Source organism: Arvicanthis niloticus, chromosome 1 (genome assembly GCF_011762505.2).
Source record: "Arvicanthis niloticus isolate mArvNil1 chromosome 1, mArvNil1.pat.X, whole genome shotgun sequence".
NCBI classification, from domain to species: Eukaryota; Metazoa; Chordata; class Mammalia; order Rodentia; family Muridae; genus Arvicanthis; species Arvicanthis niloticus.
In genome coordinates, this window is record NC_047658.1 from 87,912,781 (window position 1) to 87,935,224 (window position 22,444).

The 22,444-nt window shown below is 38.1% G+C and overlaps 1 protein-coding gene across 3 annotated transcripts in view; it reads left to right on the forward strand.

Annotated features, from left to right (window-relative positions):
• Nucleotides 1–22,036, forward strand: part of LOC117713553 (phospholipid-transporting ATPase ABCA3-like) — a 158,744-nt gene extending 136,708 nt beyond the window's left edge. For 2 of the 3 annotated variants that reach the window (XM_076919006.1, XM_076919044.1), the window contains 8 exons: nucleotides 4,752–4,939; nucleotides 5,903–6,028; nucleotides 6,254–6,448; nucleotides 16,216–16,403; nucleotides 16,775–16,945; nucleotides 17,294–17,484; nucleotides 21,217–21,290; nucleotides 21,787–22,029. In XM_076919006.1, coding sequence (XP_076775121.1) covers nucleotides 4,752–4,939; nucleotides 5,903–6,028; nucleotides 6,254–6,448; nucleotides 16,216–16,403; nucleotides 16,775–16,945; nucleotides 17,294–17,484; nucleotides 21,217–21,290; nucleotides 21,787–21,927 — 1,274 coding nt within the window. In that variant the 3' untranslated portion in view covers nucleotides 21,928–22,029. Of the gene's footprint in view, nucleotides 1–4,751; nucleotides 4,940–5,902; nucleotides 6,029–6,253; nucleotides 6,449–16,215; nucleotides 16,404–16,774; nucleotides 16,946–17,293; nucleotides 17,485–21,216; nucleotides 21,291–21,786 lie in introns of all 3 variants that reach the window. The other variant, XM_076918994.1, reaches the window with a different exon arrangement.
• The last annotated feature ends 408 nt before the right edge of the window (nucleotides 22,037–22,444 follow it).

Below are 22,444 nucleotides of genomic sequence, written 5' to 3' on the forward strand. Positions count from 1 at the left end.
TTATTGGATATTAGGATGGCAACTCCAGCTTGTTTCTTGGGACCATTTTCTTGGAAGACTTTCTTCCAGCCTTTTACTCTAAGGTAGTGTCTATCTTTGTTATTTAGGTATGTTTCTTTTATGCAGCAAAATGCTGAATCCTGTTTGTGTATCCAGTCTGTTAGCTTATGTCTTTTTATAGGGGAATTGAGTCTGTTGATATTGAGAGATATTAAAGACAGATGATTTTTAGTTCCTATTATGTTTTTTGTTGAAGGTGGCATTATGTGCATGTGATTCTCTCCTTTTGGCTTTGTTGTGAGATGATTAATATCTTGTTTTTTTTTTCTTTAGTGTAGGTACCCTCCTTGTGTTGGAGTTTTCCTTCTAGAATCCTCTGAAAAGCTGGATTGGTAGATAGATATTGTTTAAATTTGGTTTTATCCTGGAATATTTTGGTTTCTCCATCTATGTTGATTGAGAGTTTTGCTAGGTATAGTAGCCTGGACTGGCATTTGTGTTCTCTTTGGGTCTGCATGATATCTGTCCAGGCGTTCCTGGCTTTTAGTGTCTCTGTTGTGAAGTCTAGTGTAATTGTGATAGGTCTGCCTTTATTTGTGACTTGACTTTTTTTCCTTGCAGCTTTTAAGATTCTTTCTTTGTTCTGTGCATTTAGTGTTTTGATTATTATGTGATAGAAGGATTTTCTTTTCTTGCCCAATCTATTTGTTGTTCTATACACTTCTTGTATGTTTATGGCCATCTCTTTCTTTAGGTTGGAGAAGTTTTCTTCTATGATTTTGTTGAAGATGTTTTGGGGTCCTTTGAGCTGCGAATCATCTGCTCTCCTCTATTCCTGTTATTCTTAGATTTGGTCTTTTAATTGTGTCCTGGATTTACTGGATGTTTTAGGTTAGGAGTTTTTTATGTTTTGAATTTTCTTTGACAGTTGCGTTAATCTCTTCTAAGGTATCCTCTACACCTGATATTCTCTCTTCTATCTCTTGTATTCTGTTGGCAATGCTTTACATCTGTAATTCTTGGCCTATTTCCTAGGTTTTACATTTCAAGGGTTGTCTCCATTTGTGTTTTCTTTATTGTTTCTACTTCTACTTTTAGGTCTTGGACCACTTTATTCAATTCCTTCAACTGTATGATTGTGATTTCCTGTATTTCTTTAAGGGATTAATTTGTTTTCTCTTTAAGGGCTTCTACCTGTTTACCTATGTCTTCCTGTATTTCTTTCAGTGAGTTATTTCTATCCTCTTTAAAGGACTTGATTATCTTCATGAGATAAGATTTTAGGTCAGCTTTCTGATTTTTAGGTATGTTGGTGTATCCAGGGCTCGCTGTGGTGGGAGAACTGGGTTCGGATAATGCCAAAGCATATTGGCTTCTATTGCCTATGGCCTTGTGCTTACCTCTCACCATCTGGTTATCCCTGGTGTTATCTGGTCTGGGTGTCTCTGTCTGGTGCCTGTCTCTTTCATCCCTGGGTTGCTTCTGGTCTCCTGATAGGCCTATGGCCCTGGCAGTAGCAGACTTCCTGTGGGGCCTTTAGACTGTGGGGTCTTTAGAGGAACAGATAAGCTTCTGATCTGTTGCCCTGGCTACAGCAGATCTCATGGGAGGCCTCCAGACTGTTGGGTCTTCAGAGGAGCAGTCAAGCTGTTGCTTTGCATGTAGCTGTTCTCTTGGGAAAAGTAGTGGTTCTGTTGGAACAGGGAGGATTAGCTAGGATTTATTTCATAGCCATAACCTAGTGGTAGAAATCTGTATAATTGTTATCAAGATGAAGTTATATTTTTTTAAATGGTACAAAATTTACTTTGATTTCAAATTTAAGGTTTCCATTGGTACGAGCTTCTTATTGATATAAAAGTGAGGTGAATATTGTTACTCTCATAGGCATTGTGCCTGTATAATACATTTAGGAATACAAGGCTTAGACCCAGTCCTTCTTTAACGTTCTTAACTAATTTGAGATGGCTAGCCTGTGAGTTAAGGGCCTATAACAAATTCATGGCTTGGAGTTTATTGCAAGGGTGTTTTCTATATTTTATTTAGAAATAGCTGAGAGGAGTTAACAGACAACAGTCCAGATTACCTTACATGGATAGTTGGTTTTCAAAATGTCATAAGTCCACAGAATTGTTATTACAAACATTCTGTATTAATGTTCATTTTGATTAGAGACCTGTCTGCTCCTGACAGCTTCCTGTATTGGATTCTAAGAAGAAATTGAGCATCTTTGGAGTTACTCCAGTTGTGATGAGACAAGAATTGCCTCTTTCCATCTACAGACAAATTACTGTCCAGAAAAGGACACACTTGCAGAATAGTTGACTGATTATATCTGCCAAGACAGAGTAATCAGCCCTTAATAATTCTGCATCACTAGGTCTGTCAGATGATCCTGGGCCAGAAGGCTGAAGATCGGATGCTCCAAAGTTTTGTAGTATAGGGAGTGTCCAGGTACTCAGCGGTCTCTATAGATTGGCTAAGTTTTAGAAGCTATGCTTTGTGCTTCCCATAATTTCAGTTAACTCAGTCGTTCTGGATTTCTGATGGGGTTAAAAAGGATGTGGAGAAAGGGTAACACTCCTCCATTACTGATGGATTGCAATTTTGTACAACCATTCTGGAAATCAATCTGGCAGTTCCTAAGAAAAATTGGAAATAGTTCTACTTGAAGACTCAGCTATACCACTCCTGGACATATACCACAAGGACACATGCTCCACTATGTTCATAGGAGCTTTATTTATGATAGTCAGAAACTGGAAACAAACAAAATGATAATGAAAAGGAGGAGGAGGAGGAGGAAGAAGAAGAAGAAGAGGAAGAAATTACCACTGATACTTTTTACATTTTTTCTCATGATACAAGAGGAGGAATCACACCCTAACTGAATGGCAAGGCCTACTTTACTCATATTTTAACAAAATGCTAGATGGCTGACTCTTAAAAATAGTAAAGGATTATACACTATGGCAAAGTAGAATTTACCCATGTATGCAAACTGTGTTCACCATGTGAAAATTATTCTATATCATACACCTCCAATAAGCTTGAAACAAAACTATATAATATGATTGTTTACTTACGTAAATTTCCAATTTCAAGAAAAGGCAAAACTAGCATCAGACTAAATGGAGAAAGACTCTCACTCGTTTCAGAAAGAAGATAGGAACTGCCGCTTTACTGTTATTTTTTAATATTACAGTAGACATTCAAACAACTGAAATTAAGCATGGAAATAAAGGATGCCTAGTAGAGAATGGATAAAGAAAAAATAAGTGTCATGGTCTGATATGTAGAAAATCCCAGTTGATCTATTCAAACTGTTTGGAGCACTGAACAAATTTTAGCAAGGTTGCAAATTGTAAGATCCATATACACAAAAACAATCTAAATAGTTCTCTGCACTAGTAATAAAACATCTGAAAAGGAAATAAAGCAGTTTAATTTATATTAACACTAAAAGTAGCATAATTGGGAGTAAATTTAGCCAAAGATTCTACACTGACAAACATAAACCATTGCTTAAAAACATTAAGAGAGATCCACCTTTGACTGCATTATCATTTCCTGGCTTGCATAGACTACAAAAGATCCTGGGAGGTAGGGTAAAGTAACTCAGAGAATAGGAGAGTTCACAAGTTAAGACATGCATGTGTGATTGGTTCATTTTCAAGAGAAAAAAAAAGACACATAGAAGAGTCTTTAGCAAATGGTGCTAAGAAAACTAAATCTCCATATGCAAAAAAGTAAACTCAGCTCTTCACTGCATAACACACACAAAGTTTAATTCACTGTGCATGAGTCATCTAAATGCACAAACTAAATATAGAAATACAATCTTAACATCATGAGATTGAGTTTAGTGAATATGAAACCAAAAAGCACAAAGAAGAAAAAAATAAACATATCTCATAAAAATTGAAGACTTTTGGCTTCAAAGGGCTCCAGCCAAAAAAAAAAAAGTGATAAAAATTGCACAGAAAATGAGGTCTGGCATCAATGGGAGAAGAGGCCCTTGGTCCTGTGAAGGCTCGATGCCCTAGTATAGGAGAATGCAGGGCGGTGAGGTGAGAGTGGGTGGGTGGGAAGGGGAGCATCCTCATAGAAGTAGGGGGAGGGAGGATGGGATAGGGAGGTTCCAGAGAGGAAACCAGGAAAGAGGATAACATTTGAAATGTAAATACATAAAATATCCAATAAAAAAGAAAAAACATCTATAATTATCTTAGATAGTTTAATGTAAATCTTTGAGCTAATTGCCAATGAAGATGGTTATTCTATAAAGAGTATTTATAAATTTGTTCTACAAATCAGAGATCATTGTCATTGAAAGAAGAACAATGAACATGTACTATGTTCATAAGATTAAATAAACAAGGATCTATTCTTCAGTACAAAAAAAAAAAGCCAGCTCAGTTAAGTGAAGTGTCTCAAAAACCCAAAGACAGAATCACTTTTTTTCTGTATGTCTTATTATTTACCCCTTCTGAGGTACTGTTCCAGTTTGTTTTTAATTCAAATAATTAATTATTTATTTTTATTATTATTATCATCATCATTATTATTTTGCTTATTCATTTTACATCCCACTCACAATCTTCTTCCAGTCACCACCACCCCCCATAATTCTTTCCCATATCCTCCCTCCTCTGAGCAGGTGGGAGCCCCCCGCCCCCCCACCCGGGAATTCCCTAACCTGGACTGTACCAGTTTTTTAAGTAAGGAGTCCGTGTCTCTTGTATCCACAGACACAAAGAACAACGTGTATGGTTTTGGAGAGCATGGGATTGGGAAGTTTCTGCTCACACTGGCTACCATGGGCTTGATTTTTCTCCTCTTGCTTTTATCCCTGGAGTCCTTTTCCTGTAGTCTGAAGAGCTTTGTCTTTCGAAACATTATTTTTTATTTCTACAATAAGTTCACAAAAGGCAGACATGTAAGTAACTAACTGGACTTTAAATATAATTTAAAGAAAGCAAACCATTTGGTCAGAAAAAAATATGAATTTACATTTTCTCACTTCTATTACTTTTTAAAGAATATTATTTGATTACACTAAAATAGACCTGTGGCTCATTTGAGTTATAAACATCTTAGAGTTTAATACAAAATTTTGAATCTTTTAGGAAATCTGCCCTGAGTTAGCTACAACTGAAATAATTGTCTTTATGCTAGTAAGAACATACTGATCACTCTAACTATAGAAACATGTTTTTTATTCTTTGAGAATTTCATACATTATATTTTGATCATATTCCCTCCCTTTCCTCAGCTCCTCCCAGATCCAGCCTCTATTCCATACCCACCCAACTTTGTGTCCTCTTTTTATTTTTTTAAACCCACTGGGTCCAATTTCTGCTGCCCAAATATTCTTGGATGTGTAGCCTTACACTGGAGTTCATACCCTAAAAGGGTACCTTTAAAGAAATTGATGTCTCCCAGCAGTCATCAATTAATTACCAATAGCTCCTCAGCTAGCATTGGGATTTGTGTCCACCTTCCTGATCCATGCTGGTATTTTGTCTAGCTTGAGCTTGTGCAGGCCTTGTGCATTCTATCTCAGCCATTGTGTGTGTATGTGCGTATACCCTACTGTGTTCAGAAATCACTGTTTCCTAGTAGTCATCCACTGCCCCTGTCTCTTACAAAATTTTTATAACAATAGTTTTATAGAATTCTGTCTGACTCTCCTTGACTGTCATATTCTTTTAAAGTAGAGCCAGCCAGAGTATGTTTGCATGTAAGAGTTCAGAAGACAGAAATGTCTTAGAAACTGCTCAAGTATTTTCTCATATCCTTCAGATTATACCCACAGGTTAGCTTTCTTAAAGCTGTTGGCTTAAACCAGTTCTCTGTAGACTGTTCCAATGTGTTACTACTTCTTGTCTTGAAAATATAGGGTGTAGTATCTAAGCAGAGAGCCAAAGAAGATGAGGATGAAGACATAAGAAAAGAAAAGAGAAAAGTCTTTACGCTACTGCTCAGGTTACAGAACACCCCATTGGTCCTTAATGAAGTTACAAAGGTAATGTCACTTACTGGCTAGCTGTCTTGGGATTTAAGCATCATCCCTGCCTGGAATTTACCTGAGGCTATAATGGTTCACTGCAGTTCTGCAGAGGGCTGGAAGGGAAAGTGCTCTCATGGAATTGTCAGTTTGTTAACTTTAGGAGCCTAAGGTAATGGCTGTGATTGACCCATGACCAGTGTCTCGGTACATTGTGAGTTTTCCTTTTTTTAACCTTCTCAGATTTATTTTAAGTGTCCTGTTGTCAAGGCTGTGAAAAATATCTCCCTTGTAGTCAGGAAGTCGGAGTGCTTTGGATTGCTTGGATTAAACGGAGCTGGAAAAACTACGACATTCAAAATGCTGACTGGAGAACAGACTATCACCTCTGGAATTGCATTTATTGATGGCAATAGTGTCACTAAAAACCCAAGAAAGGTATTTTTATTCTTAGCCAATGACCTAATGTCTTGATGAAGGAGTTAGCCAGGCAAATTGTTGCAAACATGGGAGGGAAGCTAAGGATCCTGAGACATAAGTCCTCATATCTCAGAATTGACAGACTCAAAGGCTGTACTGGGTTTGAAAGAAAGAAAGTATCCCTGCCTGTGAAACAAACTGTCTGTAAATAAATGCATCTGGACTCAAGGAGAACAGCTATTACATATAACCTGCTCTGACATAGAATTTGAAATATACTTACTTAGAAAAATAACTATAAGAAGAAATAGAAAGCATTGAAAGGATTCATCTCTATTTGTGTGTGTGTGTGTGTGTGAGAGAGAGAGAGAGAGAGAGAGAGAGAGAGAGAGAGAGAGAGAGAGAGAGAGAGAAATGGTACCCAGGTTTCTTTGTTAAACTTCTAAGGGTGAAGGTGCCAGTCACCAAGATAGTAAATATCTTGAGAGAGTGTATTTAGAGGGTATTGGGTCTTGAGGCATCTATGATACATTTAAATGGGAATATAGACTGAAGAGGATGAACACATAATAGTAAAGTGATATGAATTTAGTCAAAGTACAGATGAAATTTAAGTTGTGAAAGTGGATGAGACCATCTATCAGGAATGTGTACAATAGAAAGAATATGTACTTAATTTGGTGGGTTAGCAACACTGAAATACTGAATAAAGGGACTGGAGAAGAAATAATAAAAATAGAAAGTTAGAGGGAAAATCTAGCTAAAAATTTTTCTTTCAAGCCAGATAAATAAACTTTCAAGAAAGAGATTGACTGGTGATCTTGGGTACAGTAAACCTGTAAACTGTCTAGTGGGTTTCCCTGAAGCCTGGTACAGTGGAGTGATACATAGAGAAGCCAGATTATAGGGATAAAGTGTGTACACAGGTTTAAAGAAAGCTACATGTGCAACCAAAGGAAACTGAAGAATTACACCTGGGATATCAGTAGATAACCAAGACAGACGAACTTTGAATACCAGAGCATATTTATCTCATGGCAGTGTGGAGAGTCTACACTGAACAAATGCATCCACTACTTGAGGCATACATGAAACTGTGTACATGGGACACAGCTAGCGAACCTCAGTCCTTCTTCTGGCCAACACTACTCCATTTCTTCACTTTATCATTCTATAGACATCATTTATCTATAGCCAACAACAAATGTCTGTTTTCATTTTATTAGGGCTATGGTTATGTACCATACATTATCTTTTCAAAGCTACGAGATTGCTTCCCCTGGGTAGCTGTGTGAGTATGCACAGTGGTGATGTATGACAGTGTCTGTTTCCCAACGCTTACAACAATAGGTTATTTGACCCAACCTGTCAAATTTTTTGTGTATGGTCCATTTTTAAAATGTCACTTGAACAGTTTTTCTGCTATTGTGAGTGAGATATTTAAAAGATACCAATTTTTGTTCCTATAAGTAGTCTGTGTATATCCTTTATACATTTTCTTCTCCTTTTTTGCTTTTTTATGCAATATTTTATTTATTTACATTTCAGATGCCATCCCCCTTCCCCATACCCCTTACCCATTAACCCCCTATTCCATCCCTTCTCCTCCTTTTTTGCCCTTATACTGTTTAAAGTACATGTAAGTATTAAGGTCAGTTCTACATTGAGGAATTAGCAATACAAGAGATACAAATAGTCTAGGAACAAGGAAGACAATAAACCCAGATAATCAAAGAACATGCATGAGACAATAAACAGAGTCCCGTAATCACTCCTGGGATCACTATTTCTAAGGGCTTAACAGGATGCCAAAATACCTGAGCATACTTCCCTGTCCTAGCCCAAACTCATTTTCATGCCTGAAGCCTACTTCTTTGTTCTAGCTTAAGATTTAGATTTCTGCCTACAATTACTTCTTTGTTCTAGCCTAAGATTTAGATTCCTGTCTAAAATTATTTCTTTGTTCTAGCCTAGGATTTCAGTTTCTGCCTAAAATTACTTCTTTGTTCCAGCCCAATATCAGATTCCTGCAGTCCATTCCCTTGTACTTGGCCTATGTCAGATTCATTCCAAGTAGCCCATTTCCTTGTCCTTGGCCTATGTCAGATTCCTGCCAGGCAGCCCCAAAAGCTCTCCACATCTCCCCCTTTTTATTGAATAAACCAGACTGAGCCTGTCTTAGGACATTCTGACAAGAATGCCTTCCTTACCCATCGTGGAAAATGCGTTATCATAAGCAATGCACTTCTGTCTTAGGTTGGTAAGGCTCTGTGCAGAATCTGACCCGTCCTTGGCTTTCCAGCCTATTAAATTAATAACTCTGTCTGGGGGTCCATTAACAGTTTCAAGTCATATACTTTGGCTGCCAGCCTGTTGGTGTAGTTAGAGACAAGCTTTAACACTATGGGCAAGAATAAAAGTATTCCCAGGACAAGAAAGGCTAGCCTGATCAAGCTATATGTTCCATTCCTGAGGTTTGACTAAAATGGAAATATTGACCTCAGGCTATGGATAATTTTATCGGCATTATATTCAGCATCAAAGCTCAACAGAGCAGCATTCTTTACATTCCTAATCTCACTATGCAAAGTTAACACACCCAGAGAGGTGTTAGGATTATGCCAAATACCCTATAGATGTCTTTAAACTTTTTACTAATTATAGTGACAATCATTGTAAATTTTAGAAGTAATACTACGCCAATGATATTTGTCATGACTCTTGGAATGGCTCCTAATTCTTGAACCCTGATCCTCCTTCAGATAATGTGAAAAGGTTATAGACCATCATCTGTTGTTCCAGATAACTATATAAATCCTTAAGTATACTCAATACATTAGTAACATTTTTTTTGCTAGATAGTTAACAAAAATAGTTGTCTTAACTCCTTGTGTCAATGCTATGGCAGAAGCAGTAGTGTTAGCAATTAATGAAATTAAAGCTGTTATACCAGCAATAATCAAGCCCACTACTCTCTTGCTTCTGCTTAAAGCCTAACTCACTTCTTTCAGAACTTTGAAGCTTTTTTCAAAGAATCAAGGTTTTCTAATATTTAGGGCAGTAAGACAAAAGCTGGTTGATAGACCTCCATAACAGACATGCCATGTTTCAACACACTAACACAAGTGGAAATTGTACAGTCAGTGCAACTTACAATAAATACTGAAGAAGAGATAAAACCAATTTTAGCTTGGCAATTAAAAGAGCCTTAAAACATGCACTGACCCTTGTTTGAAATTCAGATCCTGTCCCAACTTTATCTCTTGCTATCATAACATCATAGTGAACTACAGCTAACTTCCAAATATGTCTCTGAAAATGTCCAGATCCAGCCTTCCAAGTGTAGACTGTATTTCCAATATTGGATTGATTTCTAGACCAGTACATGACTGAGTCCGAATAGCTGGTCACCTTTAAGAAAAATGCAAGAGACATTATAATTTCTCTTTTTGATTCTCTATGCCACAAGGTCTAAAAACTTGAGGCAAGACAGCTTGTCCCATCTGGGATATAGGCAAGCAAAGGTGTGTAAGGAACATGTGTCCAATACAGCTTCCTAGTCACCATTGGTCAGGACACTCAGCAAGCTCACAGGTCAGCATCATTCTTTGTCTCAGCAACAGTATGCCTCACCATTCTTTTTAAAGTTCCATGGGCCTCTTCCATAATACCTTGTCCTTGAGAATTATACAGAATCCCCATAATAAATTGCTGACAAAAAGTGTCGACTGCTCGTCTACAATTGTCAGCACCATTATGTGGTTTTTGGTTTTTTGTGGGGTTTTTTTTTTTTTTTGGATATTTTATTTATTTACCTTTCAATTTTATCCCGTCTCATTCCCCCCCCCAAAAAAAACTCTTATTCCATCCCCCCTCCTCCTACTTCTATGAGGGTATGCCCCCATTCATTCCCACCTCCCTGCTCTTGAATTACTGAACACTAAAGCATCCAAACTTTCAGGGACCAAGGCCCTCCTCTTCCACTAATGCCTGGCAAGGCCATCTTCAACTACCTATACAGGTGGAGCCATGAGTCCCTCCCTTTGTGTTTGAAGGCTGGGGTTTTAGACCCTGGGAGCTCTGTTTGAGTATTTTGATACTCCTTCTAAGAAGGACCAAAGCACCCATGCTTTGGTATTCCTTCTCCTTCTTGAACTTCATGTGGTCTATGCATTGAATCTTAGGTATTGTGAGCTTTTGGGCTAATATCCATTTATCAGTGATTGCATACCATGTGTGTTCTTTTGTGATTGGGTTACCTCACTCAGGATGATATTTTTCAGTTCCATCCATTTGCCTACGAATTTCATGAAGTCATTGTTTTTAATAGCTGAGTAGTACCCCATTGTGTAAATGTACCATATTTTCTGTATCCATTCCTCTGTTGAAGGACATCTGGGTTCTTTCTAGCTTCTGGCTATTATAAATAAGGCTGCTATGAACATAGTGGAGGATGTGATCTTGTTATATGTTGGAGCATCTTCTGGGTATATCCTCAGGAGTGGTGTAGCTGGGTCCTCAGGTAATACTATGTTCAATTTTCCAAGGAACCACCAAACTGATTTCCAGAGTGGTTGTACCTGCTTGCACTCCCACCAACAATGGAGGAGTGTTCCTCTTTCTCCACATTCTTGCCAGCATCTGCTGTCACCTGAGTTTCTGATCTTAGCCATTCTGATTGGTGTGAGGTGGAATCTCAGGGTTGTTTTGATTTACATTTTCCTAATGACTAAGGATGTTGAACATTTCTTTAGGTGCTTCTCAGCAATTCGAGTTTCTTCAGTTGAGAATTCTTTGTTTAGCTCTGTACCCCATTTTTTAATAGAATGACTTGATTGTCTAGAGTCTAATTTCTTCAGTCCTTTTTATACCTTGGATATTAGCCCCCTATCAGATGTAGGATTGGTAAAGGTCTTTTCCCAATCTGTTGGTTGTCGCTTTGTCCTATTGACAGTGTCCTTTGCTTTACAGAAGCTTTGCAGTTTTATGAGGTCCCATTTGTCAATTCTTGATCTTAGAGCATAAGGCATTGGTGTTCTGTTCAGGAAATTTTCCCCTGTGCCCAAGAGTTCAAGTCTTTTCCCCATTTTCTCTTCTATTACTTTCAGTCTGTCTGGTTTTATGTGAAGGTCCTTGATCCACTTGGACTTGAGCTTTGTACAAGGAGATACGTATGGATCAATTTGCAGTCTTCTACATACTGATCGCCAGTTGAGCCAGCATCATTTGTTGAAAATGCTGTCTTTTTTCCACTGGATATTTTTAGCTCCTTTGTCAAAGATCAAGTGACCATAGGCATGGGGGTTCATTTCTGGGTCTTCTATTCTATTCCATTGATCTTCCTGCCTGTCTCTGTATGAAGTCAGGAATGGTGATTCCCCCAGAAGTTCTTTTATTGTTAAGAATAGTTTTTGCTATCCTGGGGTTTTTTGTTATTCCAAATGAATTTGAGAATTGCTCTTTCTATCTCTATGAAGAATTGACTTGCAATTTTGTGGGGATTGCATTAAATCTGTAGATTTGGCAAGATAGCTGTTTTTACTATATTAATCATTCCTTTCCATGAGCATGGGAGATCTTTCCAAGTCCTTCCGGAAGGAACCAGTGTCCCTGGCCAGTAGAGAATTCCTGGGTCCCAATGAGTCCCAGTTACTCCCTATTTGGGGCAGGTATTGCTGTCTCCTTACCTAAAATACTACTGGGGTTAGAACTCCTATTTCTTTTTTTTTTTTTTCTGTATAACATTTTATTATTGAAAAGATAACATAATAATAGCTAAGTACATTTTGTAAGGGTTTTTTTTTAATCCCCTCATGAATATCATGCTTCCAGTTTCTGCAAAATAACACCTAGACAACATCATGTTAGATTTAACAAAGCTGTCTTGAGATGTGCTGTTCCTTGCCTTAGCATGGGAAAACTGGTTGACTAGTCTGTCTTTCTCTAGTAAATAATCTACTGATTAATTCATGTTTTAGGAAATGATGTCCTCATAACTCCCTATAGCCTCCCCAATCTCTATTTAAAGAAACAGTTTCATTTTAAAAAACAAACAAACTTTTTATCAGTTCTTTCTGAATTTCACATAATGTACCCTAATCCCACTTATCTCCCCTCCCATCATACCCCTTGCAAAGTCCCCCACAACAGGGAAGAAAGCTCAGAGTAGAAGCTGTAATGTGTTACCATGTGTCTTACAGTATGTTTTGTCCACACTAACTTATTTATGAGTGTTCACAAGGCCTCTGGTTTCTGCTACTCACTCATTCTATCAATATTGGAACCTCACTGGGACTCCTCACAGATATCCTGTTGTTGCCCTGTTTCATGGAGATCCTGTAGTTTTGAGTCTGTAGGGCCAGCTCCTTCATGCATTCCAGCAGTTCATCAATGGGGTAGATGTTGAGGTAGACCACTCAAAGCCTAATAGGTATCTGAACTGGTCAGGCTGCTGGTTCTCCCACTCCCATGCCCTCAGCTCACCTGCAAACTCCACATTCAGGACCAGCTCTACTATTACAATCCAAATGATTATGTCATAACTAAGCACACCTGAATATTGCAAGCCAAAATGATTATATTTAGCCAGGCACATCTAGTTTGTACACAGGCTGGCAGCAGACATGCAGTTTCAAAGTAAAATAGTTAGAATCCAATTTTTAACAGGAATATAACCTTTGTGTTTTATCACCTCCTAATTCAGTATGCTCACAGTGCATTGTAAAGTGTCTTTATGTCATAATCTGTCTATGTTTTACAGTATGGTCCTGCCCTATACAACTTTCCTATAAAGAGCAGAGACTAACAATTAACACTTATCCATCAACTCATACTGTCCTTTCTTTTGTATAAGCCCTTACCTAAGGCAAAGATGACTCTATCCAACTTATATTGCTTTTAAGAGCATAGCAAATTTCACTTACTAACTTATCCTAAGAGTGAACTAGTCCTAAGAATGAACTCTTTACTGTTGACCTTTATGTCTTCAGTAAAGTATCTTCTCTAAGTAAGTTTTGAACTTTCCCTCTCTTCAAAGTATTGGCGTGTCTAGGTTCTCGGAAGAAGTAGTTGACATTGCCAAGCCTCTTCCTTTTTCCTCATATATTCCTATCAATTTTGAGACCATCCAATAAGGGCTCTTCTTTAAAGGCTCGATCATTCATGTCTTTACTTAACCTTTTAAATAGGCAGGAATCATGGCTCCATCTCCAAAGGATGGACGCAGTCATTCTGGTTATCATTCCCACTGGTCCTTGCCAAGTGGGAGAAAGACTCCAAGGGGCCTTGTCTCAGGGAAGTCACTTACAGAACATTAATGCACCTTTCCCAAGAGAGACAACATGGCTCCTGTTACAGAGATACTCAAAAAAAAAGTACACTTGTTCTTCCTGCCTCTATCATGAGTCTGTTTCTACATATGTTCATTCCTTTGATCTGGCACTCCAGAGGTCCTGTGTTTCTCTTCATTTCCTATATATTTTCTGTTTGATTTTACACATATACATGCTGACTAGTTTATTTTTTATCTTCAAATTACATTCAACTTCATGTTAATTTTACTTGATTATTTTTTTATTCCTGACATAATTATTTTATTTGTATGTACATGTTCATATGTATGAATAGTTGTGTGGGTAGATGTTCATACATTTGTGTTTGGAGAGGCCAGAGGTCAACATTGGGTATCTTCCTCAGTCATTTTTCCACCTTAATTTCTGAGACAAAGTCTCTCACTGAGTTGACCAGTTGACTAGGCTTCCTGGCCTGCAAGCCCTCAGAATCTACCTCTCTCCCACTACTGCCAGGACCAGCTTTTTATGTGAGGGCTAAGGACCTGAACATTAGTCTTCAGGCTTGGAGGAGAAGCCTGTTACTAACTATGCCACCACCCCAGGTCCCCAAACATAAGTTGTTTTTTTAATTGGATATTTTATTTATTTACAGTACAGGTGTCATCTCCTTTCCCCATTTCCCCTCCCTAGAACCCCCTATTACATCCCCCATCCTCCTTTTTTCTTGTATACCACTTTAATTACATGCATGTATTAAAGTCATTTCTAGGTTGAGGGTCTAGCAATACAATAGATGCAAATAGTCAAGGAACAAGCAAGGCATTAAACCCAATTACTTGAACACTCTCATGATCACTGTTTCTAAGGGCTTATCAGGATGACCACAGTATCTGAGGCTACTTCCCTCTCCTAGCCCAAAGTCATTTTCATGTCTGAAGCCTACTTCCTTGTTCTAGCCAAAAATTTAGATTCCTGTCTGAAATTACTTCTTTTTTCTAGCCTAATGTCAGATTCCTAACTGAAGCCAACTTCCTTGTCCTTGGCTAATGTCATATTCCTGCCAAGCAGCCCATTTCCTTGTCCTTGGCCCATGTCAGATTCTTGCCAAGCAGCCCCAAAGGCTCTCTGCTTCTCCCCCTTTTTTATTTCATTAATAAGACTGAGCCTGTCTTAGGTCATTCTGACAAGAATGCCTTCCTTACCCATTGTGGAATATGCATTATTCAAAGCAGTGCACTCCCGTCTTAAGTAGGTAAGGCTCTGTGCAGAATCTTACCCATCCTTGGCTTGCCAGCCTGTTAAATAAATAACTCTGTCTGGGGATCCATTTTTAGTTTCAAGCCATGTACTTTGGCTACCAACATGTTGATGTTGTTAAAGACAAGCTTTAATATGATGGGCAGGAATTAAAGTATTCCCAGGACAAAAATGGCTAGCATGATCAAGCTATACATGCCATTCTTGAAGCTTGACCAAAATAGAAATACTGACCTCAGGCCATAGGTAATTTTATCTGCAGTATCTACCACATCAACGCTCAGTGAAGCAGCATTCTTGAAATTCATAAGCTCCCTACGTATCATTAAAACATCCAGATAGGTGCCAAACATAAGTTTATCTCGGGAATTTTTATTTGTTTCTTTATTGTGGTTTTATTTTCTGTGTGGTGTTTTTTTAACTTATCTGAAATAGAAGCTTTTTCATTATCCTCATTTAAGGATAGTTGTAAGAATGTCTTTAAAAAATTTGCCTGATTATTCCAGTATTATGGTTGAGCCCCAGTTTCTACTGTGTTTACTGGTGTGTGGTTAATTTTTATACATCTTTGCCAATTAATTTTAGATTATATACTGGACATTATTAATGATGCATTGGGAGAGTATCAGTTCTGCTATATTCTTTCAAAGAATTTTAAGTATTTTAACTTGCATTTGAGAAGGCTGAACTCACACTGTAAATTTTACTCTACATTATTCATGAAGTGATAAGTTGCCCTAATTCTTTCAGCACTAACTTGGCTAAATACATAAAAATATATACCTCTATATAGTTTATATATGTACGGGTAGCTTATAATTCTTGTCTCTGAGAGAGCTGATCTGGCAGAGATTAGCTGACCTTTGCTGTAAACAAAATACTTTAATTGGGATATTAACATAGCTAGCTCTCTCTTAAATACTCAAACAAGTGTTTGAATAGGCAACTTCATCTAACAGACAAAGGCCTATTTGGGCACATAGTAGTAATATACAATACATATATGTTGAAATTCCAGCTAGTGATATTGATGTCTTCTTTTACTTCGTTGAACTCTATCTATAAAAATGCTAAAAGTAGAAGAGTAAGCCATTCTTGTGGATTTGTAGGGGTATCAAACATTCTTAGTAGTATGAGTTAAACAGGTTCACATGCTGTCCCTCATACCTCTGAGATTTATACTCTGTGGAAGAGCTGACATGGATCTACTGCTCATAGTTACCCTTTTGGATTCAGATTAGGTCAAGAATTGGTTACTGTCCTCAGTCTGAATCTGTGCTGAACCACATGACAGGCCGGGAATCGTTGGTCATGTACGCTAGGTTGTGGGGGGTCCCAGAGCAAGACATTAATGAGTATGTGGAAGCCTTTCTGCATTCAGTGCACCTGGAACCCATTGCTGACCAGTTTATCCACACGTACAGGTGAGACATTGTGTCATTGCTATTAAGTAAACTATCCTGTGCTTCTACTGTTTAGAATGAATGCTCACAAAACCCACCTTTACCTCTGGCACATGGAGGCAGTGATTACAATAACCTAGCACCCTGACAAGCTCAGACATCAGAAAAACAACATATCCCACTTGGAACTTGGATGGAGTTAACCTTTTGCATATTTGAACAATTTTTGCATTAAAAAAAACTCTGTAACTCCATGAAGATAACACACACACACACACACACACACACACACACTGGAATCATCAGTTTTGAGTCATATCCAGTAACCTGAATGTACAAACAGTCCTATGAGTTAATGACATATATTACTCTTTCTTCTTCACATTATGGAGTGCTGGAAGCAAACGTAGGCTAAGCACTGCTATCGCCCTAATGGGAAAGTCTTCAATTGTCTTCCTGGATGAACCGTCTACTGGCATGGACCCAGTAGCTCAACATCTACTCTGGGACACTGTTGCATGTGTCTGTAAGACTGGTAAAGCTATCGTCATAACTTCCCACAGGTAAGAACCATTGGAAACTAGAAGAAACTGCAGTGGCTATGGGATGAAATTAATTTCTGCTAGAACTATATAAGTTAGTAAACTTTCCTAAACATAGGAGCTACAGAGAAGCAACTGTGGGTGAACCTGCTACATGTGAGAGCTTAGTTGACTGATAGAATCAACTGAGAGAAAATACTAGTTAGCTAATTCAATGAGGATTTGGGTATGTGCTGCTTTAAGTTTCCTCTTTCCAAATATGATCTTAGTGGTGACCAATGCCACGGCCTTCAGTTCTAAGACTTCCAACCCTAGCTGTTTGAATGTATTCCCTGAGTCTCCTAAAACATATCTTCTTTTTCCTCCCAGAATGGAAGAATGTGAGGCCCTCTGTTCTAGGCTGGCCATCATGGTGAAAGGGAGGTTTACATGCCTAGGCACCCCCCAGCACGTCAGAAAGAGGTTTGGTCATGTATACACTCTAACAGTAAAGATCAATATTGCTAAGGATGAAGATAAAGTACAAGAGTTCAAAAATTTCATTAAAGTAACTTTCCCAGGTAACATAGGTGTGGTTGATTCATCACTGTTAAGTCATATTTACTATTCTGCTACATGTCTTCAATTATACTTCTCATTGAATTGCTCATATTTATTATTGAACCCTTATACTAAGCTCATTTTAATAATTTCTATGAGTTGTGTAACTTGCTTTCAGTTTGTGAAGAGCAACCTATTGTCTTAACAACAGCCTGAGTTGTTTAGGAATTTCTGTGTGATACTTTTGACCAAGAACTCAATATGCTATAACCCAGACTCAGTTATAGAAGCATTGTTTGATGACAAGAAATGGGCCAATCAAGATTCAGTACCCCCTCACTATTTGGAGACTTCATTAGAATCACCTTCATATATTTTAGGAAATTTCTACTGTTTTCCATAACAGACCTCAAATGTCCCTCAATTATAGCTGTTTCTCCCCACATCCCCTCCCTCAACTCTATCTCCCCACCCTCTCTGCGCCTGATCCTACCATTCCTGCCCTCTCAGCACCCAATCCACCCATAAAATTAGTTCTATTTCCTTCTTCCAGGAAGATCCATGTCCTAGTCCCTTCCTCTGTACCTAACCTCTCTGGGTCTACAAATTATAGTTGAGTTCTTAATACTTATTTAATGGCCACTATCTACATATAAGTGAATACAGATCATATTTCTATCTTTCTGAGTTACCTCATTCAAGGTGGTGTTTTGTAATTCCATCCATTTGCCTACAAATTTGATGGTAATTATTTTTTAACAGTTGAATAATACTTCATTGCATAAATATACCACATTTTCTTTATTCATTCTTCGGTTAAGGGAAATCTAGATTGTTTCCAATTACTAGCTATTATAAATAGAACAGCAACAAATGTGGTTGAACAAGTGTCCTTGTGATAGGATGAAGTATCCTTTGGGTATACACCTGGATCTTGAGGTATATTGATTCCCAATTTTTTGAGGAACTACCCTACTGATTTCTGCACCATCCGTAGTGGCTACACAAGTTTGCACTCCCACCAAAAATGGATTAGTGTTCCCCTTACTCTACATCCTTGCCAACATAAGCTGTCACTTGTGTTTCTGATCATAGCCATTCTAACAGGTATAAGATGGAATCTTGAAGTAGTTTTAATTTGCATTTCCCTCATAGATAAGGATGTTGAACATTTCTTTCTCGTTTGAATTTTCTCTTTTGAGGATCCTCTGTTCAAATATGTATACATTTTTAATTGCATTATTTGCTTTGATATCTAGATTTTTTTTTATTTCTTCATATACTTCGGATATTAGCCTTCTGTTGAATGTGTAGTTAATGATACATAGCTGTATATTACAACATATTTTAAAAGATAGAAATTAAAAGAATATGTTGTATATGTGTGTCTTTGTGTAAAGCACAGTGAATTCAAAACAATGCAATTATATTAAGAGTCCGTTCTTAAATACAATAAAGAAAGCTAAGAGATGCTTAGCCATAGAAACCATAGGTGCTTAATCGGGAAAGTGGTTGCCTTTAAGGAAGAGAAAATTAGTTGGTCACAACACAGATGACAGCTAGAGTATTGGGTGTAATCACTAAGCTATATATGTTAGTTACTTTCTGTCACTCAATAAATTATGACTAAGGCAACTTCTAGAAGAAAGTTTTTTTAATTAGATATTTTCTTTATTTACATTTCAAATGTAATCCCCTTTCCTGGTCCCCTCCAGAAGCCCACTATCCCATCCTCCCCCAACTTTTATGAGGGTGCTCACTTACCCACCCACCTACTCCCACCTCCCCACCCTGGCATTTCCCTACACTGGGGCATCGAGCCTTCACAGGACCAAGGGCTTCTCCTCCCATTGATGCCCAATAAGGCCATCCTCTGCTACATATATGGCTGGAGCCATGAGTCCCTCCATGTGTACTCTGGTTGGTGGTTTAGTCCCTGGGAGCTCTGGGAGGTCTGGTTGGTTGATATTATTGCTCTTCCTATGGGGTTGCAAACCCCTTCAGCTCCTTCAGTACTTTCTCTAACTCCTTTATTGGGGATCCCATGCTAAGTCCAATGGTTGGCTGTGAGCATCTACCTCTGTATTTGTCAGGCTCTCTGGCAGAGCCTCTCAGGAGACAGCTATGTCAGGCTCCTGTCAGCAAGCACTTCTTGGCATCCACAATAGTGTGTGGGTTTGATGACTGTATATGGGATGAATGCCCAGGTGGAGCAGTCTCTGGATGGCCTTTCCTTCAGTCTCTGGTCCACATTTTGTCTCCATATTTCCTCCCATGAGTATTTTGTTCCCCCTTCTAAGAAGGGCCCAAGCATCTAAACTTTGATCTTTCTTCTTCTTGAGCTTCATATGGTCTGTGAATTGTATCTTGGGTATTGCAAGCTTTTGGGTTTATATCCACTTATCAGTGAGTGCATACCATGTGTGTTCTTTTGTAATTGGGTTACCTCACTCAAGATAATAATTTCTAGTTCCATCCATTTGCCTAAGAATTTCATGAAGTCATTGTTTTTAATAGCTGAGCAGTACTCCATTGTGTAAATGTACCACATTTTCTGTATCCATTCCTATGTTGAAGGACATCTGGGTTCTTTCCAGCTTCTGGCTATTATAAATAAGGCTGCTATGAACATGGTGGAGCACATGGTTTTTTATATGTTGGAGCATCTTCTGGGTATATGCCCAGGAGTGGTATAGCTGGGTCCTCAGGTGATACTACATCCAGTTTTCTGAGGAACTGCCATACTGATTTCCAGAGTGGTTGTACCAGCTTGCAATCCTACCAACAATGTTCCTCTTTGTCCACATTCTTGCCAGCATCTCCTGTCACCTGAGTTTCTGATCTTGGCCATTCTGATTGGTGTGAGGTGGAATCTCAGGGTTGTTTTGCATTTCTCTATGACTAAGGATGTTGAACATTTCTTTAGGTGCTTCTTGGCCATTCGAGTTTCCTCAGTTGAGAATTCTCTGTTTAGCTTTGTTCCCCATTTTTAATAGAGTTATTTGGTTCTCTCGAGTCTAACTTCTTGAGTTCTTTGTATATATTGGATATTAGCCCTCTATCAGATGTAGGATTGGTAAAGATCTTTTCCCAATCTGTTGGTTGCTGTTTTGTCCTATTGACAGTGTCCTTTGCCTTAATAGAAGCTTTGCAATTTTATGAGGTCTTGTTTGTTGATTCTTGATCTTAGAGTATAAGCCATTGGTGTTCTGTTCAGGAAATTTTCCCCTGTGCCCATGTGTTCAAGGCTCTTCCCCACTTTCTCTTGGGTTTTGCAAATGATCATGTAAGCTATGATTTTTTTCCAGATTTAATTAGCCAACTCTGAAGTTTTTCAAACTATAAGTAATAAGGTAGTATTTTATAAGGAAGTAAATATATTGAGATAATTAAGGTCATCCCTGTTAATGATTATAATCTTGAGGATTATATCATCCTTTGTATTAATTGAACATATTTTCTCTGGCATATGTGTGCGTCATTGAAATAGAAATTACATAGGAGTTTTTCAAAACTACCAAATAGTATCCAGTGCGCACCTGTAATTCTGGAAAGTGATGAGCAGAGGCAGTTGCCATAAATTCAAGATCAGCCTGGGCTACATAGCAAGTTTCAGGTCACCCTTGGTTAGTATGTTCCAGGCCAGCCAACACTATAAAACAATACTGTATCATCATCAACATTATTATTATTACAAAGAAACACTATGATCCTCTCCATTACTCACTTGTCAAAAATCTTTCTCTTCTTAGGTAACATCAAATACCAGGAATTTCATGGGACTATTGGCTACTATATTCCAAGCAAGGAAATCTGCTGGGGAAAGGTGGTTGTGAAATTCATGCCAACCTAATGTGTTAATAGAGGACAAATAGAAAGCATTGGAACTTAAGCATATGGAATGAGAATCTAATTAGAAAGAATTAGAAATTTTGTTACTTTTCCAAGGTCTCCTGAATTTAATTGAGTCTTCTGATTCTTAAATTCTATTATTATGTAATGTTCAACAAGAGAATGGTGGTAGTTAGGTAGGCATGGATGGGCAGGCTTGCCATCCCTCGACTCTGGAGACTGGGACAGGAGAATCTCCTGTTTGAGTGCAGCCTGGGCTACATGTAAAATTTCTGTCTAAAAAGTATGTTTATGCAAAATGATGTGGCAGGCAAGATAGCTGTTTCCTATCTGCTTTTTGATCATTTTCTCTTGTGTTTTGTGGCTTTTTTTTTTTATCTTTTTGTGCTAGTTGAGGAAGGTCAAGTGAAGGAAGAGATACTATATGATAACATTGCCTTTGTTTGTCTGTCTGTCTGTTTGTTTTTAAGGTATTTGAAATTTTGGAGGAAGCTAAAGTGCTGTTCAAGTTAGAAGACTATTCTGTCAAACAAGTAACCCTGGAACAAATCTTTCTGACCTTTGCCAATACTGATAAAATGAAAACTTATCAGGAAATAAAGCTACAGTAAGCTTGCAGTCCAACCAGCGACCCTCTTTCTCGGACTGCTGCCTGCACCGCATACATAGAAGACTTGTGATATACATCTGCAAATAAAAACCCTGAGGGAGATAGTTTGCAGTCCTTGAAAGTTAAAGTGAATAATGGGTTATCTGAACTATGAAAATTCATTTTGCTCTACTTCTAAATTTAAAAGTTAGCACTTTATTCTCCTTCTGCCTTCCATGCACAGCTCCAAACATCTCTTCGAAGCATAGCTGTAAACTGAGCCAGACTCTTAGCTCTGGCACCAGCTTCTTTATCTTGGGACTTTGCTTATTTTCTCTCAACTTCAGGTTTCCTATCTGCTGAGCAGGACTGACATTTTCTACCTTTATGAGTTCAGAGGATAGAGTGGGATCATTTAGAAAAAGTATATTCATCAGTAGAAAGTAAGCTATTACTGTTGTTTAGGACTGTTTTTACATTTTAATTTATTTCCTTTTAATTTTCACACAATCCTACTTTTACACTGAGCATCCCTCCCA